Source organism: Propithecus coquereli, unplaced genomic scaffold (genome assembly GCF_000956105.1).
Source record: "Propithecus coquereli isolate 6110/MARCELLA unplaced genomic scaffold, Pcoq_1.0 Scaffold22, whole genome shotgun sequence".
In the NCBI taxonomy this organism is placed as follows: Eukaryota; Metazoa; Chordata; class Mammalia; order Primates; family Indriidae; genus Propithecus; species Propithecus coquereli.
Window position 1 is genome coordinate 8569152 of NW_012147189.1, and position 23307 is coordinate 8592458.

At 35.9% G+C, this 23307-nt stretch overlaps 1 protein-coding gene across 1 annotated transcript in view; it reads right to left on the reverse strand.

Annotated features, from left to right (window-relative positions):
- Nucleotides 1-23307, reverse strand: part of FAM172A (family with sequence similarity 172, member A) — a 457566-nt gene that overhangs the window by 141110 nt on the left and 293149 nt on the right. The window contains exons 9-10 of the mRNA XM_012644784.1: nt 10040-10156; nt 2929-3013 (exon numbers count right to left, since the gene is read on the reverse strand). Coding sequence (XP_012500238.1) covers nt 2929-3013; nt 10040-10156 — 202 coding nt within the window. The remainder of the gene's footprint in view (nt 1-2928; nt 3014-10039; nt 10157-23307) is intronic.

Here is a 23307-nt window from a genome sequence, read left to right on the forward strand (position 1 = left end):
AAAAGATTCACTGAAGGTTCAGATGATCTTTAGCATTTTTTAGCAATAAAATATTTTTAAGTTATGTACATTTTTTAGACATAATGCTTTACACAATTACAGACTACAGTATAGTGTAAACATAACTTTTATTAATAAACACACTGGGAAATCAAATTTCCTTGCCTCACTTTATTTTGATATTCACTTTATTGAGGTGGTCTGGAACCGAACCCACGATATCTCTGAGGTATGCCTATACTGAATGGGTAGCAGAAGAAGGTAGTTATAAACACCAGCTACAACAATATGACCAGTTGCAAAAACAAAGAATACAGAAGTATTTGTTTATTTTGATATGAATATTTTTGTATATATACATACAAACTAAATATTTTTGTTTTTCTCTCTTATTCCCTTATCATCAAATATAACATATATTAAAACTACATGTTACATTAGGTGTATTTCTCAGAATTTAAATTATAGGACACCAATGGTAAGAAGAATGATCAGCAAAGGACAATTAAGGGAGTTTGTACCCTCTACTGGGGAAAGTGTTAGTGTGTTTTTGGTTGTACATGGGATAGCTGTTACATGTTTGGTGGAAGTATGACTTTATTAATGTCTTTGTTTGGAGATTAAGTCCGTTTTGAAGAGATGTATATGAGTGCCAGCTTGGTAAGAGGTGGGCCGTGGTGGCTTTTTAATGAGTCACTTTGTCTAGGTTGAACTACATTTCCCAGAATTCCTTGTCCTGTCTATTTCTGGTTAGGACAGTACACAAGGAAGGTTTTTTTTGTTGTTGTTGTCTTTTTTTTTGGAGGGTTAAAGTGAAGCAGCAGCCATTTGTAGCTCACTTATGTTGTCACTTATCTGCTGGTAATAGGGAGGTAATAGGGAGGACTGTATTCGCTCCACTTTGCCCTTGATTCTCTGTTAGTGTCTCTGACTTCTAAAGCAGGTGTATGTATAGCTCCATGACAAAGGGCAGGCTTCTCCAGGACACCCACACCACAAAAGACCGCGGCAAAAAGAACTGACACAGGTTTAAGTCTACCTTCACGGACTAGCTCTTCCCTATGGGTTCTAGCTCATTCTTGTGCTCTCTGCCACTTTACATCCCTCTTTCCTTATCAAATGTCTGCTCTGCAAACTCGAGCTCCATCATCACATGCAAACTCAACATCCTTACAGAGATCTCCTAACTAGCTCTCGCCAAATCCTTGTAACAAATCCTTTCCTATACATAGTCTATCATGATTATTTGTGGATTCTGTATTTGCAAATTCACCTACTCAGTAAAATATCTTTGTAACCCCCAAATCAACACTCGTGGGACTTTTGCAGTCATTTTCAGACACGCACATGTGCAGAGTGGTGAAAAATTTGAGTCACCTGTTCCTAGCTGAGGTTGACCAAGGCCATGCTCTGCCTTTCTGTTTCACCTCTCACTTTGTAAACAGGTGTCCTTTTCATGGACTATTTAGTGCCATGTTTTTCTTATTTTTGTGCTTTTGCTGGTGAGTTCTCTGTTTAAAATGGCCCTCAAATATAGTACTGAAGTGCTGTCTAGTGTTCCTAAGCACAAGAAAGCTGTGGTGTGTCTTATGGAGAAAATATATGTGTTAGATAAGCTTTGTTCAGGCATGAGTTACAGCGCTGGCCATGTTACATATTGACGGGTTGACAAAAATGTGACCAGAGGCTCACAGGAACCTAACCTTGTATTTCACCTAGGAGCAATATTTGCTAATTCGGTGCTCTCAGTTACTTCATAGAATATAGGTACCATAAATAATGAGGATTGTGTATTATATATGTATATACACAGACGTATATGATATGTATATATATTGTAGCATATATATCTTCTAGTGGTTCTGTTTCTCTGATTGAACCCTTACTGATAGACCTATATAAAATTTAGCTATAATGCTAGTGAAACTCAGTTGAAATTTATATATTGATGATAGTGACATTTAGTTATAACAATAGTTCTTTACCTAGAATCTGAACTATTCTCCAAATTATTTCCTTTAAATATGTAAAGATATCTCCATCTCTAAGTACTTAGTGATTAGCTATCATCTATGGTTGTAGTTTGCGTTCCAGACTTCCGCTCACTCTCCAGCATCCATGGCTACAGCACACCCATTTCAGTTATTAGTCATAACTAGATACCACTGCTCCCTTGTTTGGGAACTGTGAAAGCCAAAACCAACAAATGTCACTCTCTCTAGGGTATCTTCCATCTCTACCTAGAGATGCAAATACAAACCCTGTATGCTGGAAATCAGCACTATCCTTAAACTTTCTATAGCCCAGCTGCTTCCTGAGGTGCTCATGTCTTCACCCATTCCCTTTCAACAGACAGGCCAGTCTTGCCTTTGTTCCCTGTGAACATCTTCGGATCCATTTCTGACCTTGCTCCCTAAATTGCTTTGTTTTTTTTGCCTAGGATGCCATCTTGTATGCTTTCCCACAGTCTAAATCCTACCTAACACAAGGTCCAGCTCAAATCTTTGCATGAAAAATTTTTTTTCTAGAGACACAAACCAGCCTAGACTGCCTGTCATATCATTGAGTTGGTACTCAACTGGAGACAAGTATTCTGTGAAAGATCCTGTATGGCTACCCAGCTCTTGTCTTTTAGGTATTTATGCATACATGTCTCATCTCTGTAAGCTTCAACAGCAACTATCAAAATTACTTTTGGATTGTTTCACTATCTTACTGAGTTTATTAGTAAGCATTGTAGGCTATAATTATAATTTTATCATAATTAACAAATTGTGGTAGTGGATTAGACTCATGCAGTATGTTACCAATAATTAGTTCAACAATTCAAGGCAGAACAACATAGTTAATTCACAAAATAAATTTCTACATTACATTATCATACTGTTCACCTTAAAAAAAAACATACATCTCGCATCAAACACATACCTGCTGAGACCCGGGGGCAGTCAGGTAGCATGGACTCCACTGACGTGTCTAATGGTTCTGAGCTAGAGACCCAATTGCAACAGTTCTGCAATGTAATAGAGACAATATTGTTGAAACATAATTTAAGCTAAGACCAAAGTTTTAGGCTGAAGAGATTAATTTATTGTATAAAATCAACTACTAGAAGTGTATTCAGTTTATTTTCCATAAACTTTAAACTTTTTTTTCTTATGTAATCAGTCATGACTAAAATGAATATGGAAAAAAGTTTGTCTTACAACAACTCAACAGCAAATCATCTGTGCTGATATTTAAAAAAGAGTGTAATCCTTCTGTGAACCGTGATACAATATATTTCTATGAGAAATTTAGAAAGCCAAGGAGTAAGCAAACAAACGGATCCTAACTAAGGGAAAATGAAAAAGTGATCCATTTTTAACTTTTAGATTAAAATAAATACTAATATGAACATGTGAAAGACTACCTAATTTCTAAATTATATTCTTTGTGTAATACCAGAAGAAATAAATTTCACATTTACTCCTCAAAATCTGGCCTATATATAAATGCTACCATTTAATTTTTACTTTGACTTGCTATAGTGAAGGTTGTATCAAAGTAGTTATAAAGGAACAACCTGGTGAATTGTAGCTGTGTGTCTGAGGACACAAAGCTTTCAATATTAAACATCAACCTGCAAGGTAATGATGATTTACAATTTAGACAAATGAAATAAAAACAATCTATATTTCTTCTATACATTTTAAGTCTATATTTGAAGACTGGCTTTAGAAATGTGACTAATGTCATGTGGTTTCTAAAAAATTTCTCAACACACACATACAAACACACACACACACACACACACACACACACACACACACACTGAATTTCCAGACAGATTTTATTTTAAAAGAAATCATCCTATCAATCATGTTGGAAAAATCGGTGATTGCTATTCTGGTAAACAAGCATGTATTGTGTATTTTTAGATGCTTGCTGCCTTGGTTGTGCACCATGGAATCCGTCCTCACTGTGGAAAGATCCTTGACTGGTAGATCAAGTGTCTTATTGTATTTCCTTAATTCATTCTGTCTGGAAGAAGATGTCAGCTGTGCTGCAGTGAGGAGAGAATTTCAAAGGCCCCAGTCCCCACCAATAAAGGCCGAGGAATGGCTTTTGAATAGATTTGTCAAGGCAACCCTACTGTTCTGGGACCAGGGAGAGCAGGAATAACATAAAGGAAGGGTTGCTGTATGAGATTAGAAAGTGAAGTTCACAAAGCATGGCAGATTTTTGTAAGAAACAGTAGATCAATGAAACTATTGAACTGTGTAGGGAAAAAAACATGAAAACAAACACAACGTCTAGTAATGTTCTTAAATGCTTTCTCTCTTTTTACATTTAAAATGGATGAAATATTAGTATTTTTCATGTATTACAAAAGCTTGATGGTTTAAAGTGGATACATATTTTATCACGTGCACTCCTAATCTTAATTAGCAGCTGAATGCAAAATTATACAATGTAAGAGTAGAAATTATAAAAGAAATAGGGTTTTAGGAGATATTTCATACATTTGAAATAAGTAAAATTAATATTACCATTGATAGACTACCACATCAGAGAGTTCTAGATAATGCAGAAGATTAGCACACAATTAGCCAGCTTTTATATACAATGTGACACTTGCTTGTAAGAAATAAGTATTCTCCAAAGCAGTGTCAAGATATGTAAATGGATGATTTGTTTTATCATTCAGCACAGCCCCTAATAAATTCAAAAATCATGACTTCTATAGGTACTAAAAATAGGCTTCCAATGATACAGGGAGATAGCTTCAATGAAGAATGACTTTCTCTTTCTCTCTCTTTTTCTTAAACAATTCAGTCTTTTCAATGACAGCAATTAGCACTACCGACAGACAGGCAGCGATTAGGTACTGTATGTATTTTAATTATTATTCATCCTACTAGTATTTCCAAATCTGATGAAAGTCAGCTATTACCCAGGTGATAAGTCAGTCTTCATACTGCTCTCCTATACTTCACATATGTAAAACTATGTCTTACTGGATTTTCTAGATTAATAAAAATGATGGTACATGACAATGTGCAGGTGATTAATCACTTTGTGATTTGTTGCTGACTTTAAAAAGCTGAACAAAATGAACTTTTGTCCAGTTTGCCCATCTCACCTTTAATTCAAACACTTAAAGCAAAACATAGGTTGACATTTTACGATTCTGAAATTGCAGTTTTTATCTACGCACATATATAATGCTTTGGCCTCTCATAAAAATCAGATAGATGTTAAATATCCTATAGCTAAAGTGAACATGTCCAAAAGTTCTGTGGAATGACAAAGTACCTGTGTAGGATTGTAAAGATTTGATATTGTAAATTGAAGAGTGTAAATGTGTGTGCATGTGTATGTGGCATTTTAACCCTACTGGGAAAAGTATACAACAGAGTATAATGAAAAACATAAACTTAATTGGAAAATGTTGGTAAAGACAGACACATAGCCATTACATATGAATTTGATCTGTTTGAAATTCCATGTTACCAAATCTAACTGCTTACTCTGAAATGTTTCTATAGTTTAGAGACCAAATCTCTTCCACTGTTTTTCTGATGTGTATCTACCCCTCTTTTCAATGCCCTCATCTGTCCTCTACCCCAGTTTTTCCATTCAGATGAACACTACTAAAGTGTCCTGGGTGGTGACACAGGTAGCCCACTAGGAAAGCCCTACCTAAATTCAGAACATGCTGGAGCATGTTAGCAGTCCGTGGGACCTCAGGTAGGCAGTAAAGCATGTTGGACTAGAGGTACCAACAGTGCCATGCTTGGGTCTCAGATGCAGCCCCTCCTTGTCCTAACAAACAAGTATAGAGAAAGAAGTACTTCGTCAGAGCAGGCAGATTGACATGGATCATATAGCTAGTGTTTCTCTGGGTCTGAAGGAACAAGAGAAAAATAGGCGATGTGGTGAGTGTTTCTTAAAGTTAAGTGTTTTCAATTTAAAGGTTTTTTTACGCTGAGATTATAAGTCTACAGATTTCCGTGATTGTAAATTTTCCTCTGTGTAAAATTCAAAAGTTTGGGAACCATTTATATGGACTAGAAATTTCTATAGACCATAGTGCTGAGTGACTTCCTTTTTGAAAAAAAATTATTTTTATTATTATTGTTTTTATAGAGATGGAGTCTCACTATGTCACTTGCCCAGGCTGTATTTGAACTCCTGGGCTCAAGCAATTCTTCCACCTCAGCCTCCCGAGTAGCTGGGACTACAGGCACGCGCCACCGTGTCTGGCTAAGTGGCTCTCTCTGCCATTTGAACCTAGGGTCGAGAATATTTCAGAGTAGATATGAAATGGATGAATTTTTTAATAAAAAGGTTAGAATTTAGTAATAATTAAAGAGAAAAGGACGTAGTAGCTATTAAGGTGTTTGGAGGTATCTGGAGATGGTGGCTGCCTTGATTAGGTCTAGATTTTATTCATTTTTATGATATTTTTCTGAGTTGTTAATCACCATTGTTTTAGAAGTTGATCTTTACTATGGAAAGTTTTGTGTGCTCAGACAAGTACAACTATGATTCACCAGGTTGTGTTTCTAGGGCCTACACTCACAGCTGAATGGTAACAGAAAGGGTTTACAACCGTAATGTAGAATCACACATCTGGCTTGGCTGGAGAATTTCAGAGGCCAGAGGTATGTCAGGAAACAACATTTGTCCTCTCAGCCTTGACACTCCTGGAGCTTAGGTAAGAAGTGCCTCTTAAGAACTGCCTTCAGTTACTTTGTACCTCTCCTTATGAGGCTGGCTTAGCATCTATGCTTGGTCTTTTAGTCAGGAATAGGTTTCATTTGGAGTAATTGCCAAAGGTAGTACTCTTTGACCTTCTTTCTTTAAAAGAAACTGTTATTTAGAAGTTATACAAGTAATACAAGCATATGTTCCTTAACCTTTGTTCTGTATGTTAAATCAGTTTAAAAAATAAGTCAGCTTTTTATAGCAAACAAATACTTAACATCAATAACTTTATCACATTAATTTAAACATACTTACAAAACAAAAAACTACTTTACTAATTTTTAGTATAATAGGAATGACTAGGCAATTTGTACCACTGTTTTACTTCCAAATTTTAAAGCAGAGTTTCGTGAAATAATGGAGCCAACCATCAAGAGGATAAAAGCACTGTGGCTTAGTCTACATCTAGACTGTTATTTTTATAAAGAACACTTCAGCTTAGCTAAGGTGTTTTTTTTTTGTGGGGGAGGGAATATTTGCAAAATATCTCAGTTTTTTTGGCTGATTCCAAATGAAGCTAGAGTAGTAGGTGGTAAGGAAGGGGGATGCCGAAGGACACAAAGGTGACCCTACCACACCCTTCTCCCAACACCCATGCTCAAGACAGCAGCCCTTTCTATTTCCTGTAATCCAGACTTGTTTGCTCTTCATAATTTCAAGGACTCTTGCAGAGTGGATAGAGACTAAGAAAAGAAAAAGAAAAGGGAAGGGAGTTTTATCCTGAGTGCTGGGAAACACTGGACTGTTATCTTGTCAAACCACATTGAAATATTCTCTACGAGGGGTCACACATTTAGGTGGGTTCCTACAGAAATACCTGTTGTAGACTTTTCATAGCCTCCCTTTTGGTCTTGCTTTGGGGAAGGGCTCTGAACAGGGATAATTTCAAAGCTCCCTTCAGAATAATCTAATAATTTTTATCTCTGGGGTATTGTAGTATTTTCCGCAATAATATATGTCATTTCTTTATGTAGTACCGTTTGCTTTTCAAGAGGTTTTCTTCTTGATTATCACCTTTGATTCTTACAACAGTTCATGAAGTAGACAGAAGAGGAATTATTGTCTCTAATTCACAAATATGAAATAGGCCTAAGAAGATAAGAGTGGCTTATCCAAGATTTTAAGTCTTAGGAAAGTAGCTGGTTCACGCTAGATCATTAATTATTGATTTACTTCACCAGAATCATTATCAAAACTTAGTTCTGCTAAATGTTTGTCCTGAATTACTTCTGATATGTCATCCTGCTTCCCTTTCATGAGATATTTTGTTGAACATGCAAATCATTCAGGAAACACAAGATGAATATAGTCCATGCATTTTATATTATTTGGGAATGAGAAGGTAACAATAGTAATAGCTATAATTTACTGAAATTCTTTAAAACGCCAACAACTGTGCTATTTCTTTACATGTGTTATTTCCCAACCACACCTACAAAGTAGATATTATATTTTATAGATGAGAAAATTGAATCTCAAAGAGATTAAATAACTTGCCCAAGATTACACAGTTAGGTAAGTAATTGAGCTGGGGTTTCAATTTTGATTGGTCAGAATGTAATACTCTTCCCGCTGCTTCCCCGAGGCATAACTGAAGGAACTGAAAGAACCATCCAAGAACCAGGGCATTTATAAAATTTTATAAAAGCTATGCTTGCAAAGAAATTAATGGTGGCCTTGATTAAATTACAATGAGTTCAACTACTGTCTATTTTAGTCAGTTAGATGAAAACTGCACAGATTAATATAGTCTGATTTCTGAAGGGGAGACCTAATCCAGCCTTAGTTGGAAATACTTAAAAAATAAATCTAAATAAATTTTGTTCTATTTGTCGCCCGGAATGAGACTTAAGTGAAAAACTTTCAATTAAAAAATGATGAACAGAGATTTTTTAGTTTGGGCCAAATACCAAATTCCATATTGGTTATGTGTGGGGAAAAAAGTTACTAATGGCTCATTTATTACTACTTATATAATGCTGAGAGCTGTCTATGTATATATTTGGGCAGACAAATAGCATTAAAAAAGCATAGGCAAGAAATACATGAAATTCCCTCTTGAGAAAGTTTAGACCCCTGGAAAATGCAATTAAGGACGTAGCTACACTGTGAAGGAGAAATATGGAAAGCAGCAATGTGGTCAGAAAACACCTTCATGTTAGAATAGATTTTTTAAAAACCCACGTTTATATGTTTACAGCATTATGAGGACTGGAATAAAAATATTTTGGACTTTTGCATGATAAAAGTATTTTTCCTAAGGGGGGGAAAACGACAGTGACAACAGATTGGTGATATTATAACACTACTGTGGAATTACATAGCCTAATTTTTCTGTCTGCTCAAAACTGTAAACACTAACTCTTGGTCCTTACAGTGCACCATGAGGGCTGGTAAAATTTACCCACCACACAGTCCTACGGTGAGAGGTCAGCTGAAGAGCCACCAGGGAGAAAACCAGGAAGATCAATCAACTCATTCATGCTATATAAATGTAAGTAAATGACTGGACTAAACAATTACCATAGCATGAGGTAGCTGATGTCCACTGCTTATAATATCAGAAAGATAAATAGAAAGAAAAAAGAAAATTTCAGCTGGATATCTATAACAGGAATAAAAGAAATAATGGGCTGCAAGTTTTTTTAAAAAAATAATGCGAGTATGTTCAATGAGTCCTTGTTTGTTTTTAGGTTCACCAGCCCTTAGGGAGTGTGAAAAGGAGCTTTCTTAGCCTGAAGCTGGACCATGGCCAACCCCCCCCAACACCCCCCCACCCAATTTCTCTTAGCTCGAGGGTCTGGCATAACACTATTTCAGCTTTTTATTTTTCCTCCCTCTACTGGCAGTAGTGAGCCAATCCACTTAAGAGTGGCACATAGTGACCACCTCTCAAGAAGAAAAAGACAAGACCAAGTGTACATTAAGCTTCTTTCTTGTAATTAAGCAGCACATGCTAAATAGCTGGTGGAAAAATTCAACATCAGGGAATAAAGAATCTCCTGACATTAGGACCTTCTTCAGCCAAAGTTACTACTGCATATTGTATGCATACATAGTAGTCTATAGAAAGTCAAAAAAGGGGGAAGGGGGCTTTCAAAAAGTATTAGCTCTTCACAAGGGTTTTCTATTATTATTTTAAGCATGTCTAATTTTTTCTATTTCCTTTCAATGTTCTGCTTCTACAAAGGGAGTTTGGGGATGGGAGGTGATATAAGTTGGTGGGGGCTCAAGATATAAAGGCTCACACCCATTCATCTCAGCACTGAAGAAAACCAAGTCTCACCTCTCTCATCCATTCTCGAATCGTTTTGCCAGCTTCTTGATGCCACACATTGTGAACAGAGTCTGTCAATGCCACAGCAGTTACCTTACTTTTTACATCTGCTTCTCGTTGAATCATCTGTATTAAAAAAGGAAAATAAAATATTGGCTGTAATTTTTTTCCTGCTGGTGAAGCCTGCTTAGTCATAGATAATAATAACATTATATTAAAAAATGAAAAAGCAATATGCATCTCCGGTTCAAAGTTACTCTTTTCTACACTGAACACATGCTCTATTCTTGTCCAGAGATGTGAAAAGACCTAATATTTTCCTTTAAAAAGATAATACCACTTAAGTCTTAGAACTACGCAGCTCTATTATTTTCCATGTGGTTTGACAATTCAAGGATTAAAGGGATCACAGGGGAATCCCTGAGGGTTTCTTTTACAAGTTTTTTCCACCACTTCCTATTTCAGTGCTTCAGGGAAGTTAGTACCCGGGGTTCACTGTTAGCTACTTAGGACTAACTTCTACTAATTTTCAGGAGATGGCACATCAGTACAGAAAGATATCTTGCTCTGACTTCTCCAATTTAACCAGCTGTAATTCCTTGGTGTTTTAAATACCCACAAAGACTCTTCTCGTTCAAAGCCTATCAATATAATTTTGCTTTCTAATGCATTTCTTTATGTTGGCAAACTGCTACATTTTACTTCTTTCTATACGTTATTTCTATAAAATTGGCTTCTAAAAAATAAAAGAGTCACTTGGCCTGAAGATACTAATGAACTCATCAATGGTCTGCCAGATAAAGACATTGAAAAATAAAAGTTTTACATCAAAAGAATTGAAAAGGTTTTAATCTACTAACACTACTGACCCTAATTTGTACAATAAACATAAGAAAGCTTAATAAAAAATTACAGTTAAAATATAATAAATAGTAGGCTTGCGTTTCATAATAATGTCCTATGTCTTTGCATCAAATGTCTTTTTTCCCTCTAAATTCTTCAATTGAAGAAAAAGAGCAATTTCTCTATCATTTGCTATTAATTTCTCTGAATTATCTATAAAAAATATAATAGTGCACTTAGAAAAAAAGGGAGAATTCTGAATGGCAATGAGAGCCCACACAGAGAAAGAACACTGCAAGCCATGCTTCTGATACCAAATGATGCCCGTTAGCATTATGAATTAAAAATCTCTCTCTCTTTTACATTTCTTTAAACCCTCCACGTGTACATCCCCTCTCAATGAACACTACCTAATGGGAATCCAGTTCTCTGTTAATGCTGCCTCAGAAACATGTCCCCACCTTAAATCTTTGTGCCTGATGTTTTCTGCTCATATAATGTAAAAATCTTCAAAATCAACATCGTAATGTTATTGCAAAAATTCACCTGGTAATAACAATATTTTTAAAAGCGTAAATAATATTCTAACTTAATACTTCACAGTAATTATTAAGTAGTATGCTACCTTCTTCTAGATTTTATGCTACAAATAGATTCTCATTGGATCTCATTGGCACTAGAATATAAAATTTCAAACCAACATTACATAATATAAAACAAAATTCCACAATGGTGAGTTCATCTGGCTTATGAAGCAATTATATGTCCTTACTCATTTTTTAAACAGCAACACTTTTAGAAATCTAGAGCGATTGTTGCTGAAGTTACAAAACAAGAACATATTTTTCTGGTATTCTAAGAATATGTCTGCATTTTAAAATATTTGACCTGGACTTTGTTGTGGTGGTTGTTAACATATGCAGAATTTTTTTAAGACAGTGTCTAAAGACATTAAATCTCAAGAGCCATTTGTGGAATGCGATAAAATTAAGTAAATGACTAGGATGAGGAGTTAGTGCAAAAGTAGAAAATCTGGGGATTAAAATGCTACAAACTGGAAAAATATAGAGTTGTTAGATGGACTACTGGAGGGAAAGAAAATCTTTGGTCTGTCCTTCTGGCTGACATTTCATACAATGGATGTGATGATGTGCAACTTTTCTTCACATTGCTCAAATCACAGTGGAGTCCAATATGGTACTCCCTTACACTGTTACAGTACTTTACAGTTTAAAAACCACTTTCATATTTTATCATTAGAGGTGGAGAATGGCCAAATTCCAGAAGATCTTAGTGAAGAGCTGTTGACAAATGAACCCAGTAACAAAGAATCTCAAATATTTGACTGTTTAGGATTAGCAGAATTGTGAATCAGTGAAAATTTCAACAGTCTAATTTTTCGGACTCTGTACCTCTGTTTCAGCCTTGCTGCAGCCTAATTTAGTAGTCCCAGAACTACTTGCAACTACCGTTTCTGTCTAAAGCCTCTGTTTCTTGCATTTGTTAGTTTGGTTCACGGCCCCCCTTCCTTCCCTTACTGCCCCACTGTGAATCAGCACTGATTAAAAATGCTGGAGAGTGGCCACAGTAGGGGCAGACTGAATCAGAATTGTTTAAGAGACAGAGCTTAGGTGGAATACAGCTAAAGCAAGGAATGAGTGGAGGCACAGCTGGGCAGGAAAACACCGTCTATAATATGGTCTGTAATAGAAGACAATAATAGTCTGGAAAACCAAGAAATCTGAAAGGGAGGAAGCAATGTCACCAAAATCCTTCTATATGTCAACCTAAAGTGGAGATGGTGGTATTTAATTAGGATCTGTTGATATGAACATCTTGAAATTCCTTGCAAAATTCTGTCTATATGTACATATGACCATTTTTCTAGGGAGAAGATTCTTAGCTTTCATGAGATTCACAAAGGGATCTTAGTCTCTAAATATGAGAAAACCCTGTGATCTAAATGTCTTCATGTAGTCGTGAATGAACTATGAAGTACCTAGTAAGTGATCCCTTTGAACAATCACACTTAATATCAATTTAAGGGGTGGGAAACATGTGGCCTCAAGGCCACATGTGGCCCTCCAGATCCCCAAGTGTGGCCCTTTGACTGAATCCAAATTTTACAGAACAAATCCTTCTAATAAAGGGATTTGTTCTCTGAAGTTTAGATTCAGTTAAAAGGCTACATATGGCCCCAAGGCCACAGGTTCCCCACCTCATTATTATCTTTGGTATGTATCAAGAGTTGGATAAAAATAATAAAAATTTTGATACCTCAGAAATCAACATCCTAAAGTTTCATAGTTAAGCAGGCTATGCATGGTAAAGTTACAATTAAAGTATTATTTGTTTTTATTAATATTTGTGTGTGTAAACTTTGTTTACATATGAATGGCAGCTGACAAATTTCTAAATGACCAATGAATTCTTATTTTATTTTCAAATAATATTGAAATGTATGCCAAGCTCATATTATTTTTCTATTTGTGGATGAGGAAATTGAGACTGATTAAGAAATTGGTTAAAGGCCACACAGATACAGAGTGACACAAGTGTGACTTAACTGTGGATATATGTCATGTTCTTTCATTTGTATCACATGGAGTCTATTTCTCAGTAATATATAATACTCTTACATAAATGAATTCATTTGATTAATTCTCTTTTCATACCTACAGTATTTCATTCACTTGGACATTTCTTAAAAAATGTTTAAAAAAAAATGATTCAAATCTACATCAGTAAGGAATGTTGAAATTCTAAAACTCACGCCAAGATAGAAATCAGCCACGAGCAAAAAGTGACAATCGACAGCACTTTAAAATTATTAAAGTTCTAAAATAAATGTCTAGGATAAGTGGAAAAATTAGATATTTCTATAAATCATGTTGATGATTTCAGCATTAACACAAAATACTTGGTCCTGTCACCTGATGGTTTCATTTCCTCTTCTTAATTCTACCCATTTATCTATTTCATAGTCATTTCACCTTAGCTTAATTAATCTGCTTTCCTTCACTGTATTGCATGTTCCAAGTCTCACAAAAAGTTTAACTAACTCAATAAATATCAAGCACAGTACTTTGAAGAGATTAAAACATACGCCATCTGTCTGCAGGTTCGTATTCTTAACATTATTGCTGGGGTTGAAATTGAGGAGGAAAAACCTGTTTATTATTACTTTTTCTTCCAGAGTAAGATTTAAAAAATTAAGTAACTGTGACAAGATAGGTAAGGTTAGCAGAGTGTGAGAGTATCTGGTGAGATGAAGACCAGAGGACCAGAGGGGAGGTGTGGGAGGGCTAGAGTAGTAGCAGCTATCTTTGCTCCCTTCCACGGGCAGCGCGGCCCTTCCACAGGGCTGCTACCATCTCCCTCCAGAATTCATGCAGACCTTTTCTGTCCAGCTAACTTAACTCACCACCCTTTCTCCAAGGCCCTCAAATGATGTACCTGCTCACTCTCTTCACAAATACCTGGCCAAATACAAATGTTTCATGGCATCCTAACATTCCTTAATTTCCTTTTGTACTTTAGACTATTGCAGCTTTTCTCCAGATTTCATTTCTTCTGGAACTCTACCATGAACTATTTTCCACAAAAGAAAACACAAAGACTCTTTTACTTCCACTACATTAAATTAGAACTTAATTTAATCTAAATTGAATTAAGGCAGAGAGATGCCTTAATTTATTCTGAAGGCAGGGAGATGTTACAGGGATGCTCTGCTATGAAGTCTTTGGTATGTCTCTAATCCAGGGCCTTGGGTTTTGGGAATTATAAATCTAACCCAATTTAACACTCTCAACCTAAAGGGGATGGGGACTCTGAATTGGGTTGGCTTCACCCTAACATAAAAGAAGTAATAGATTTCATTTTTCATATTTGTGGTCTGGCAGCCACGGCCCTCAGAATAATTACTTGTCCTTATGTTTTAAAGTCCAAGAGGATTCCTAAAAGAAGCCAATGTGGTTTGGGGGTAGGGGTAAATATATGTCTATGCAGGCCCATATCTATATTTAAACATGTTTTTGAGAGAAATGTTTTAAAGTCTTCTATCACCGAAAGCCATTACCTTCTTTTTAAATTATGACATATGTTACACATATGTATTGTGAGGGTTACAGCATGTGAATTACTTGTACAGGAAAGAATATTCTGAAAAGAAAATCAAATAATGCATGTTTCCTTCAGATTAGGATCTGACACTATTGTACATTTATAAATCCAAGGATCATCACCACTGTCTGAGCATGAATGAATCATTGCTCTGGTTAATAACACAGTTGACGTTTGAGATGCCTTTTTTTCAAAAAAATATGTATGTATATAAACAGATTAGCTCCCTCTAGAGCTCCTTGAGTTAAAATTTCACATTAAGTTGTTTCAAAGGTTTGCAAAGTATAAAAAGCTGGTACCTTTTCCCACTTTTATTATGCAGATTATAATTGCATTCAGTGTTTCTACTTGAGTGTAGTCTTTATGTGGTTTGATAAACTATAATATTTTACCACAAACCTCTCCTATTACTTTACATTTCTGCCTGTATATTCCCTATCGCCTGGTAGTCCATCCTGTGCTATCAGGCACACCTGATTATGTGTGCCCTGTACCAGAAGGACTCATCTGCCAACTGTGGGTTTGGCAGAATTTTTTCTGTTAATGTCAAAGACTACTTATTATTATTCTTCCTGAAGATTCTTTTGGACAAGTCTATCTCAACAGCATGCTACTCACAGAATGAATATTAATGTCATTTTTATGTAATACTATAATACTAAGACGTTGGTGTCCCCCAAGGCACTAGCACCTCTAGTGATTATAATGAAATACACACACTTTGGTAGATAAAATGTGAACTCTAAACTGTCCAGCAGGAAATTAAGACCAGTATGATATCAACTCTTGGACTACTTACAGTTTACACATCTATCTGCATTCACTATTTCTATTTTGAAAGTAGAAGTTTTTAAGCAAGCAGTCTTTGTAAGTTAAGTGCAGTAGTTAAATTCAAGGACTTTGGAGTCAGATTCTATGGGTTCAGATCCCTGCTCTGTCGCTTATGATAATGCTACTTTGAGTAAATTATTTCAACTTTTTTTTTTTTTGAGACAGGGTCTCACTCTTTTTGCCTGGGCTAGAGTGCCGTGGCGTCAGCCTAGCTCACAGCAACCTCAAACTCCTGGGCTCAAGCGATCCTCCTGCCTCAGCCTCCCAAGTAGCTGAGACTACAGGCATGTGCCACCATGCCTGGCTAACTTTTTCTATATATTTTTAGTTATCCGATTAATTTCTTTCTACTTTTAGTAGAGACGGGGGTCTCGCTCTTGCTCAGGCTGGTCTCGAACTCCTGAGCTCAAACAATCCGCCCGCCTCGGCCTCCAGAGAGCTAGGATTACAGGTGTGAGCCACTGCGCCCGGCCAAATTATTTCAACTTTTTCTGTGCCTCGATTTTATCCTGGGTTTCATGGGAGATGATAAAACCACTTAAGTCATAGGGTTATTATAATTATTAAGTGAATGAAATGTAAAGCAATTAGCAGAAGACCTGGCACATAGTACACAATTATACTCGGTGATCCCACAAAAAATATGCAACGTAAACTACTACATATACATAAACTAGTACACTCTTCACTCATTTAGAAAAAGCTAACACAGAAGCTAAGTTTACAAGTGCATTTAATGACAAATATTATTTTTAAGAAGCCCATAAATCCATAAAGGAAAAACTTATGAAGGGCTACTTTTCCCTATGATTATGTAGTACAATATTTCTATAACTGCAAGGCTGAGGAAAAGTAAGAGCTGAATATTGTATCTATTTTAAGTCCTGTAATCAGCATACTAGACGAGTCATAGCACCCTGCACTTGAGAATGAAAACAGAATTGCTGGAGCAATACTGTGGCTGTTCCACTTTCCTTCCACCAGTGAACCCTTTCAGAATGACTTGAGCTGGCAACAAAGCATGGAGCCATGCCTTAGCAGTGCCAAGCTGAAGGAAAAAGAATGGCTTTGCCACTTTGTTTTCTATATAGAGGGAGTGTATCTGACTGTGTTTTTAAAAAGATAATCACAGAGATATAAAGTATGTCCAGAGGAAGGCAGTATAGTGTTGTAGTTAAAAGCATGCATAGGCTTTGGAATTAGATATACTTGGATTTTTATTTTTAGTTAATCATTGTAAGAACACAAAAATAGGAATAATAGCAGTAGTCACCTCACGTGGTTGCTGAGGCATAAATAAGACATGTAAGAAATCAACAATGTCAGCTATTATTATTACCTTAACATTCATCTCTAATTTCTAAAATATATTCTTCCTTTTAGATATGGTATCTATGTGCTCTTCAGTAATGTCAAAATTCACACCGATAGGGTAGCAATTTTGAAGTGTCACACAACTATTACGACCATCTCTGCCCTTACCTCCCTGATTCTGTAAAGTGATTTGGGCTTGCTTAAATGTTTTTAAAGAAAACAATTTGGTATGAACAGGATGACTACATATTCCAGTTTGCCCAGGGCAGTCTTGGTTTATGACTAGTAAACTGGCATAATTATTAATAGTGTCCCCTATCACTGTTAAAAGTGTTCTGTTTTGGATGATAAATAATTTGGTCACTGTATGTATAACAGATGTTAAATGTTACTCTGGCAAATTGGTGAATCTTACAAAGTTTCACTCTGCCCAATGCTTAGCAATTTAAGCATTTACCCCAAACCTACATAGTTGTCACTATAAAAATAACTATGTAGGGAAACGCACAAGAAGTACTGCAAAAGGTTTCTAGGTTCAAAACTTAAGAGCAAGCCTAGCACTGTGCTGATCCCCTCACAGATGGACGAGCAGTCTCACACCCTGGTTAGGTAAACATGGCCAGCTGGATCTCCACTGTAGCAACAGGATAAGACAACATTCTCTTTTCCTGTGCTTTGAAGCCCTAGCTTCAATTCTTGCAACCTTTGTCTAATTTCAGGAAGGAAAAGGCTCTCCACAGGCAAGAACACCAAGGGATAGGGTATGTAAACTGAAACTTCTTGGGTCACATGCATTTATGAAGATAAGTCTCCAGCCACCAGTTAGGGAATGGCAAGTTATGATTTATTATTGCAGGCAGCCAGAAGAGACCAGTAATAACTTCCTTTTCCTTTCCTGCTTAGACCATGCTGCCACGTGCAGACGCCCTCAACAACAAAAAAGCATGTGTAGGGTAGGTTTAAGAGAAAAAGAAAAGGAAAAAAAAGCAAACATTAAATGACTGACAACCTAGAAGTTGAGGAAGAAGATAAGTGCTTTACAAAAATACATGGTGGGGGAGGGGGAAGGCAATAGCTTGAAAAATTTACTCTACCAATCAAGAAAACAGCTAGTATATTACATGAGAGACAAGTTAACACAAGGAAAAAAAAAGAGTTCACTCATATATTAAGAAAATAGTATAAGTGATCATCATGTTGACTTATTGATTAAAAGTTTTTTTATATAATAAGATTGACCATAGTAGGCAAGAGTTAAAAATGTAAGATTTTAAAATTATAATAAATATATTATACACAAGAAGTAGATATAGTATAAAAGTATAAGTGAGAACCAAACATTGTCAACCCAAAAAACTAAGGCAGGCTTAGCAAAGGAGACATTTAAAGGGCGACGTAAACAGTTTTAGATGGAAAAATGAGGAAACGTACAAAAACTTTATGAAAGTACTATATACCAAGGAATGTTTCTGACACAAATAAGTAGCAGGCATGTTCACAATGCCAAGCTAAAAAAATCACTGATGAGCCTTTATTAATTGGCATAGTCTAGAAATACTTAGGTCTATAATTAGGTATCTCTTAGATGTATAAGTACTCAAGAGTCATCAACAATTGAATGGTTTAAACATTTGTGGCAAAAAAATTCATTAGGTTCAGGAGCAGCAGGCATATACATTCAGCTGGAAGAGAGTTAATACATTTAAGTTTTAAAGCATAACGTTTTCTTCTGTTCTGGAAAAAAGAAAGGTAAAGGGATAAGATTTCCTGCCGCCAAGGCATATAGTTGATAACCAGAGTATAGGAGAATATGCTATTTAACAAATTTCTCTGAAAAATCTTTACATTAAATGTCTACAGAGATGTTTGATGGATTTGAACTTTTACTAAAGTTTACAAAGTTACTCTATAAATTAATAGCTCTATAAAAAATTCAGGTTCCAATTACCTGTATTGTTTTTAACATACTTTAAAGACTGTAAACTTTGTTACTTAGCATAAATAGGGAAAATAGTATTCTAACTGATCAACTACTCTAGGTAATAGATTATAACTATAAAGTTGAGGAAAGCATAATTTCTGACCTTTAGGAAGAACTTAAAATTTAGGAAAGAGGGCATGTTCAGATATGCTCTGTAGAGATCATTAATATTCTGAGTGTTTATATATAGATGATCTCACTAGATAGAACAATTCCTTTTTAAGTAGGAAGTTGAGGGATTATGCATCTGTTTACAGATGAGGAAATCGATGGCTAGAGAAAGTAAGTGCCTTGTCCATATTCACATAGTAAGTGACACAGCTAGATCTTTAAACAAAGTCCATGGCTATTGGTACATAATATCCTACATTTTCCCTTCTGAAATACTTATAATACTGGTAATGATTTGTTGACTGTCTTTCTTTCTCACTGAAATGTAGGCTCCATGAGGGCAGGACCATATTTGTCAACACCTCTTTCCCATTACCTGCACAATGCCTGGCACTTAACAGGTACTCAAAAATTATTTGTGGAATGAATGGAGATGCTATTTACAGAAATGGAATAGATCAGGGAAGGTGATGGTTAGTGTATTTAGAAATAAATGGTTTGGTGTATTTAGAAACAGCTTACATCACAGGTTGTGTTCCCTAGGAAACAGACTGTAAGATAGTGTTTAGCATATAGGATATTTATAAAGGAGTGCCCTTAGAATCAACATTTGAGGAAGGGAGGGCGATGGGGCAGGATTGGACAGAGAGAGAAGTCAAGGTGAGATGCAGGCCCAATTACAGCCTTGCATAACCCCAAGGGAGCTCTGGATCTAGAATGGCCTTTAAGAGTTGCCCAAGTTAGGCCCAGATGGCTTAGCCTTTAATCTCCCCATTGTTCAGTCTTTGAATATGGGCTCCAAAGTGACTGAGAGGCAATCTCTGATGCGCTGACAGCTGAAGGCTGTCTGCTGAGAGTACTCCCAAGGCCTGAGGCAATAAGTCATATACTGGAGGTACAACTGAGCAGTGCATCAGTGTCCATCACAGCCATAAATGAAATTATTCAGTTATTCAGTAGCATTAACCTACTGTCCATTCAAATCCAAATTATCCTTCCAATCTGCCTAGCACTCTATTATCTTATTCAAGATCATATTATGATTTAACTCGCTAATATCTAAGAGATCAAGTAGATTTCTCTCAGCTTTTAGACCTCTCACAATCTGACACCAATTATCCCACTAAATTTTGCATTATTCCCCAACTAAAGATCATAAAGAGAAAAACACAAAGCTTAAAGAATGAGAAGTCAACTTTCAGAAGACCATTAAGAAGCAAAAAGATATCAAAATCACAAATTTCAAAAATTATCCTATAAATCCATTGGGGAATGAGTTGATTTTCTGAATTTCAAATGAAATGTGTACGTCAGATAAAGCAAGGTATACCTGTGATTTCAAACCTGAATGCATAAAAGTACAAAATAATGCAAACTTCAAATAAAGTATGCAATCATCACTACTTAAAGTCTGCAATACTGTGCTCAAACCTGAGGGTGTTGATAGGGGAAAGGAAAGGTGAGCATGGACAGAAAGGATTCGCTGTAAAGTAGCTAGTCAGCTTTTATTCCCTATGATATGGAGAAAATAAAGACTGTGCTATATAAATTTAGGGACTAAAGACATTAAACATTTTAATTCTTTTCTTTTCCAGATCTTAGTTGCTTTATATCCTCAAATGTTTCTAAGCTTTTGTCTCTAGAAATTCAGCGTAATCATCACTGATCACATTTCTTCAATGGAGGCTCAAGGTTTATGTGGCTGAAATGGTGTAGCACTGATGTGATTTGGATATATCGGGAGGGAGCTCTTGACCGGCTCAATCAAAACCGGCTAAATGTTCCTAAAACAGGATGTGTTAATCAATTGTGGGTTATTACAGTTGCCAGGCACTGGGAGAGGTTGACACCCATTTTTAGATGGGAAAATGGCATCATTATAATAAGTATAAGTCAGAGGCTTTCTACATTGTTTGAAAATATTTGAAGAAGGATCTCCAGATGGCTCTTCTACCTAGGAACTTATGCTAAATACCTGGAACGTCTGTTCCTGCTTAAACATTCAAGTGGATACTGTTGTACAAAGAAATTTCTATTCAACTAACTACTTATTTTTTTTTAACTTTCAAATTTCAAAATATTAGGGGGGGTACAAATGTTTTTGTTACATGGATACCTTGTATAATATTTAAGTTGGGGCTTTTAGTGTGCCCATCAGCAGAATAGTGTTCACTGCGCCCAACAGACTAAGTTTTTACCGCTCACCACCTCTCATTCTACCCCCTCTTGGTTTCCAATGTCCTTTGTCCATCGTTTAGCTCCCGATTATTAGGCTACTTATAAGGGGTGTTTAAATGCACACTCCACTATCCAACAAATGTAGGATAATTCCTTAAGTTGGGGTTTTAAGTCTGATTTGGATTACATGTTGGAGACATTTTTCTCACGAAACCGCATCTCATATTTCTGAAAAAATAATAAAAGTCTGTAGAAATAAATGGTTTGAAATATGTTTATTTAAGATAGGATTTTTGAGGATTGTATTTATTGCACAAAACCATGTAAACATTGGGTGGGAGAAAAGATGCGATTGGATTGAAAGTAGCTATTTAACTGTCTATATATGGCTGCATCTTCCTTTCATAGAAAACATGTATACACACTACATGTAGTAAAAGAGCACTTCTGAGTTCATATACTAGTGAACCACAAACAGTTACTACACACTAAGTGTCCTCTATCAATATCCACTCTAATAGAAAACACTGGAGTAGCACTTCAGATCACTAACACGAAGAGGAGAACCCTGAAACCCATCATTTAGACATCTGATGACAGCTCTGATGCCCAAGTACACTGAAAAATTTACACCAAGGAAGGGTTTATGTGTGAAGGAAGGAACATTATTCTCTAGGCTATTTTTTAAAATTCCATTTTCCTTCATGTGTCTATTCCTTGGCACTTCTTTGGGGAACATTCCACCAGTTGAGTTAAAGATTTAGGGTCTCCACTGTATTATCATTAAATATTGTCTGAGTTTTATGAGTATAAAATAATTTAAACAACAAAACATCTAAAATAAATGCACTTAGGCAACACAGCACACGATGTTTAATAAGCATCGGTATTTACTATGGTAGGAAGCAGAATTTTTGTTACATCACACCTTTTGTTAAGTAGCCAATTTAGCCAATATGAAATCCTATAAAATGGCAAAGATATAAAAAAGAGTCAGTAGTTCACTAATTTAGAAAGTCAATTATATGTCACTGTTTCATATCAGGTTAATTACTTCATTTACATTTTCAGAATTTTAAAGTAGTGCATGAAAGGTGACAGATTGACAGTACTGCAGACTGCAATTCTTACACTATTTTACTGAGTGTTAATAATATAAAAGGCAATATACAAAACAGAATTACACATAGGTTTTATCTAATGAGATTATAAGTGAAATAGACGTGGTGCAAAAATGGGAGAAGAAGAGAGGTATTTTCAGAAAAATTTTACTGAAAACGTACGGTACAAGGGAAGTGGTAAATTGCTAGATAGCTTCTATATTGTTCTTCTAGGCACATATGTATGAAAGAATGGCAGTTAAATATCAACAAAACATCAATGTGTCTAAAGGGAGGAGAGTGAATGACATTCAAGAGAAGTCAAAAGAAGTCTAGATTGAAAAAGAATAAAAGTGACTCCTTGAGAGGAAGGTTTATCGTAATCAGAAATATAATAAAAGGAGATACTACCACAGTCAGAGCACAAAAGAAGATTATGCATAGGAATGAGGAACAAATGTTGAGTTTCCATAGTTCTGATTCCTTACCCACTTTCATAAGAACCCAACCTGCCACTCCTTATTGTGGGTGTCATGATGAAATCTACCATACTACTTTCTGTCACTGACTTGTCAGGAAAAGCAAGGCTTCCCCCTAAGTCTGTCTCTTCCCACACAACCATCAGCACATTCAATGATCTGTTAGTCCCTTTTTTTCTAAAAAAAAAAAGGGGGGGGGTGGGGAGGACAATAAACTCATTGCTGAATTTTCCACTAATTGAATTAAATGTTTCTAGAAGGTAATTTGATGCTGATGCCACCTTTTTTCAGTCTGTGGGAGTAGGTGGGTTAGACCTC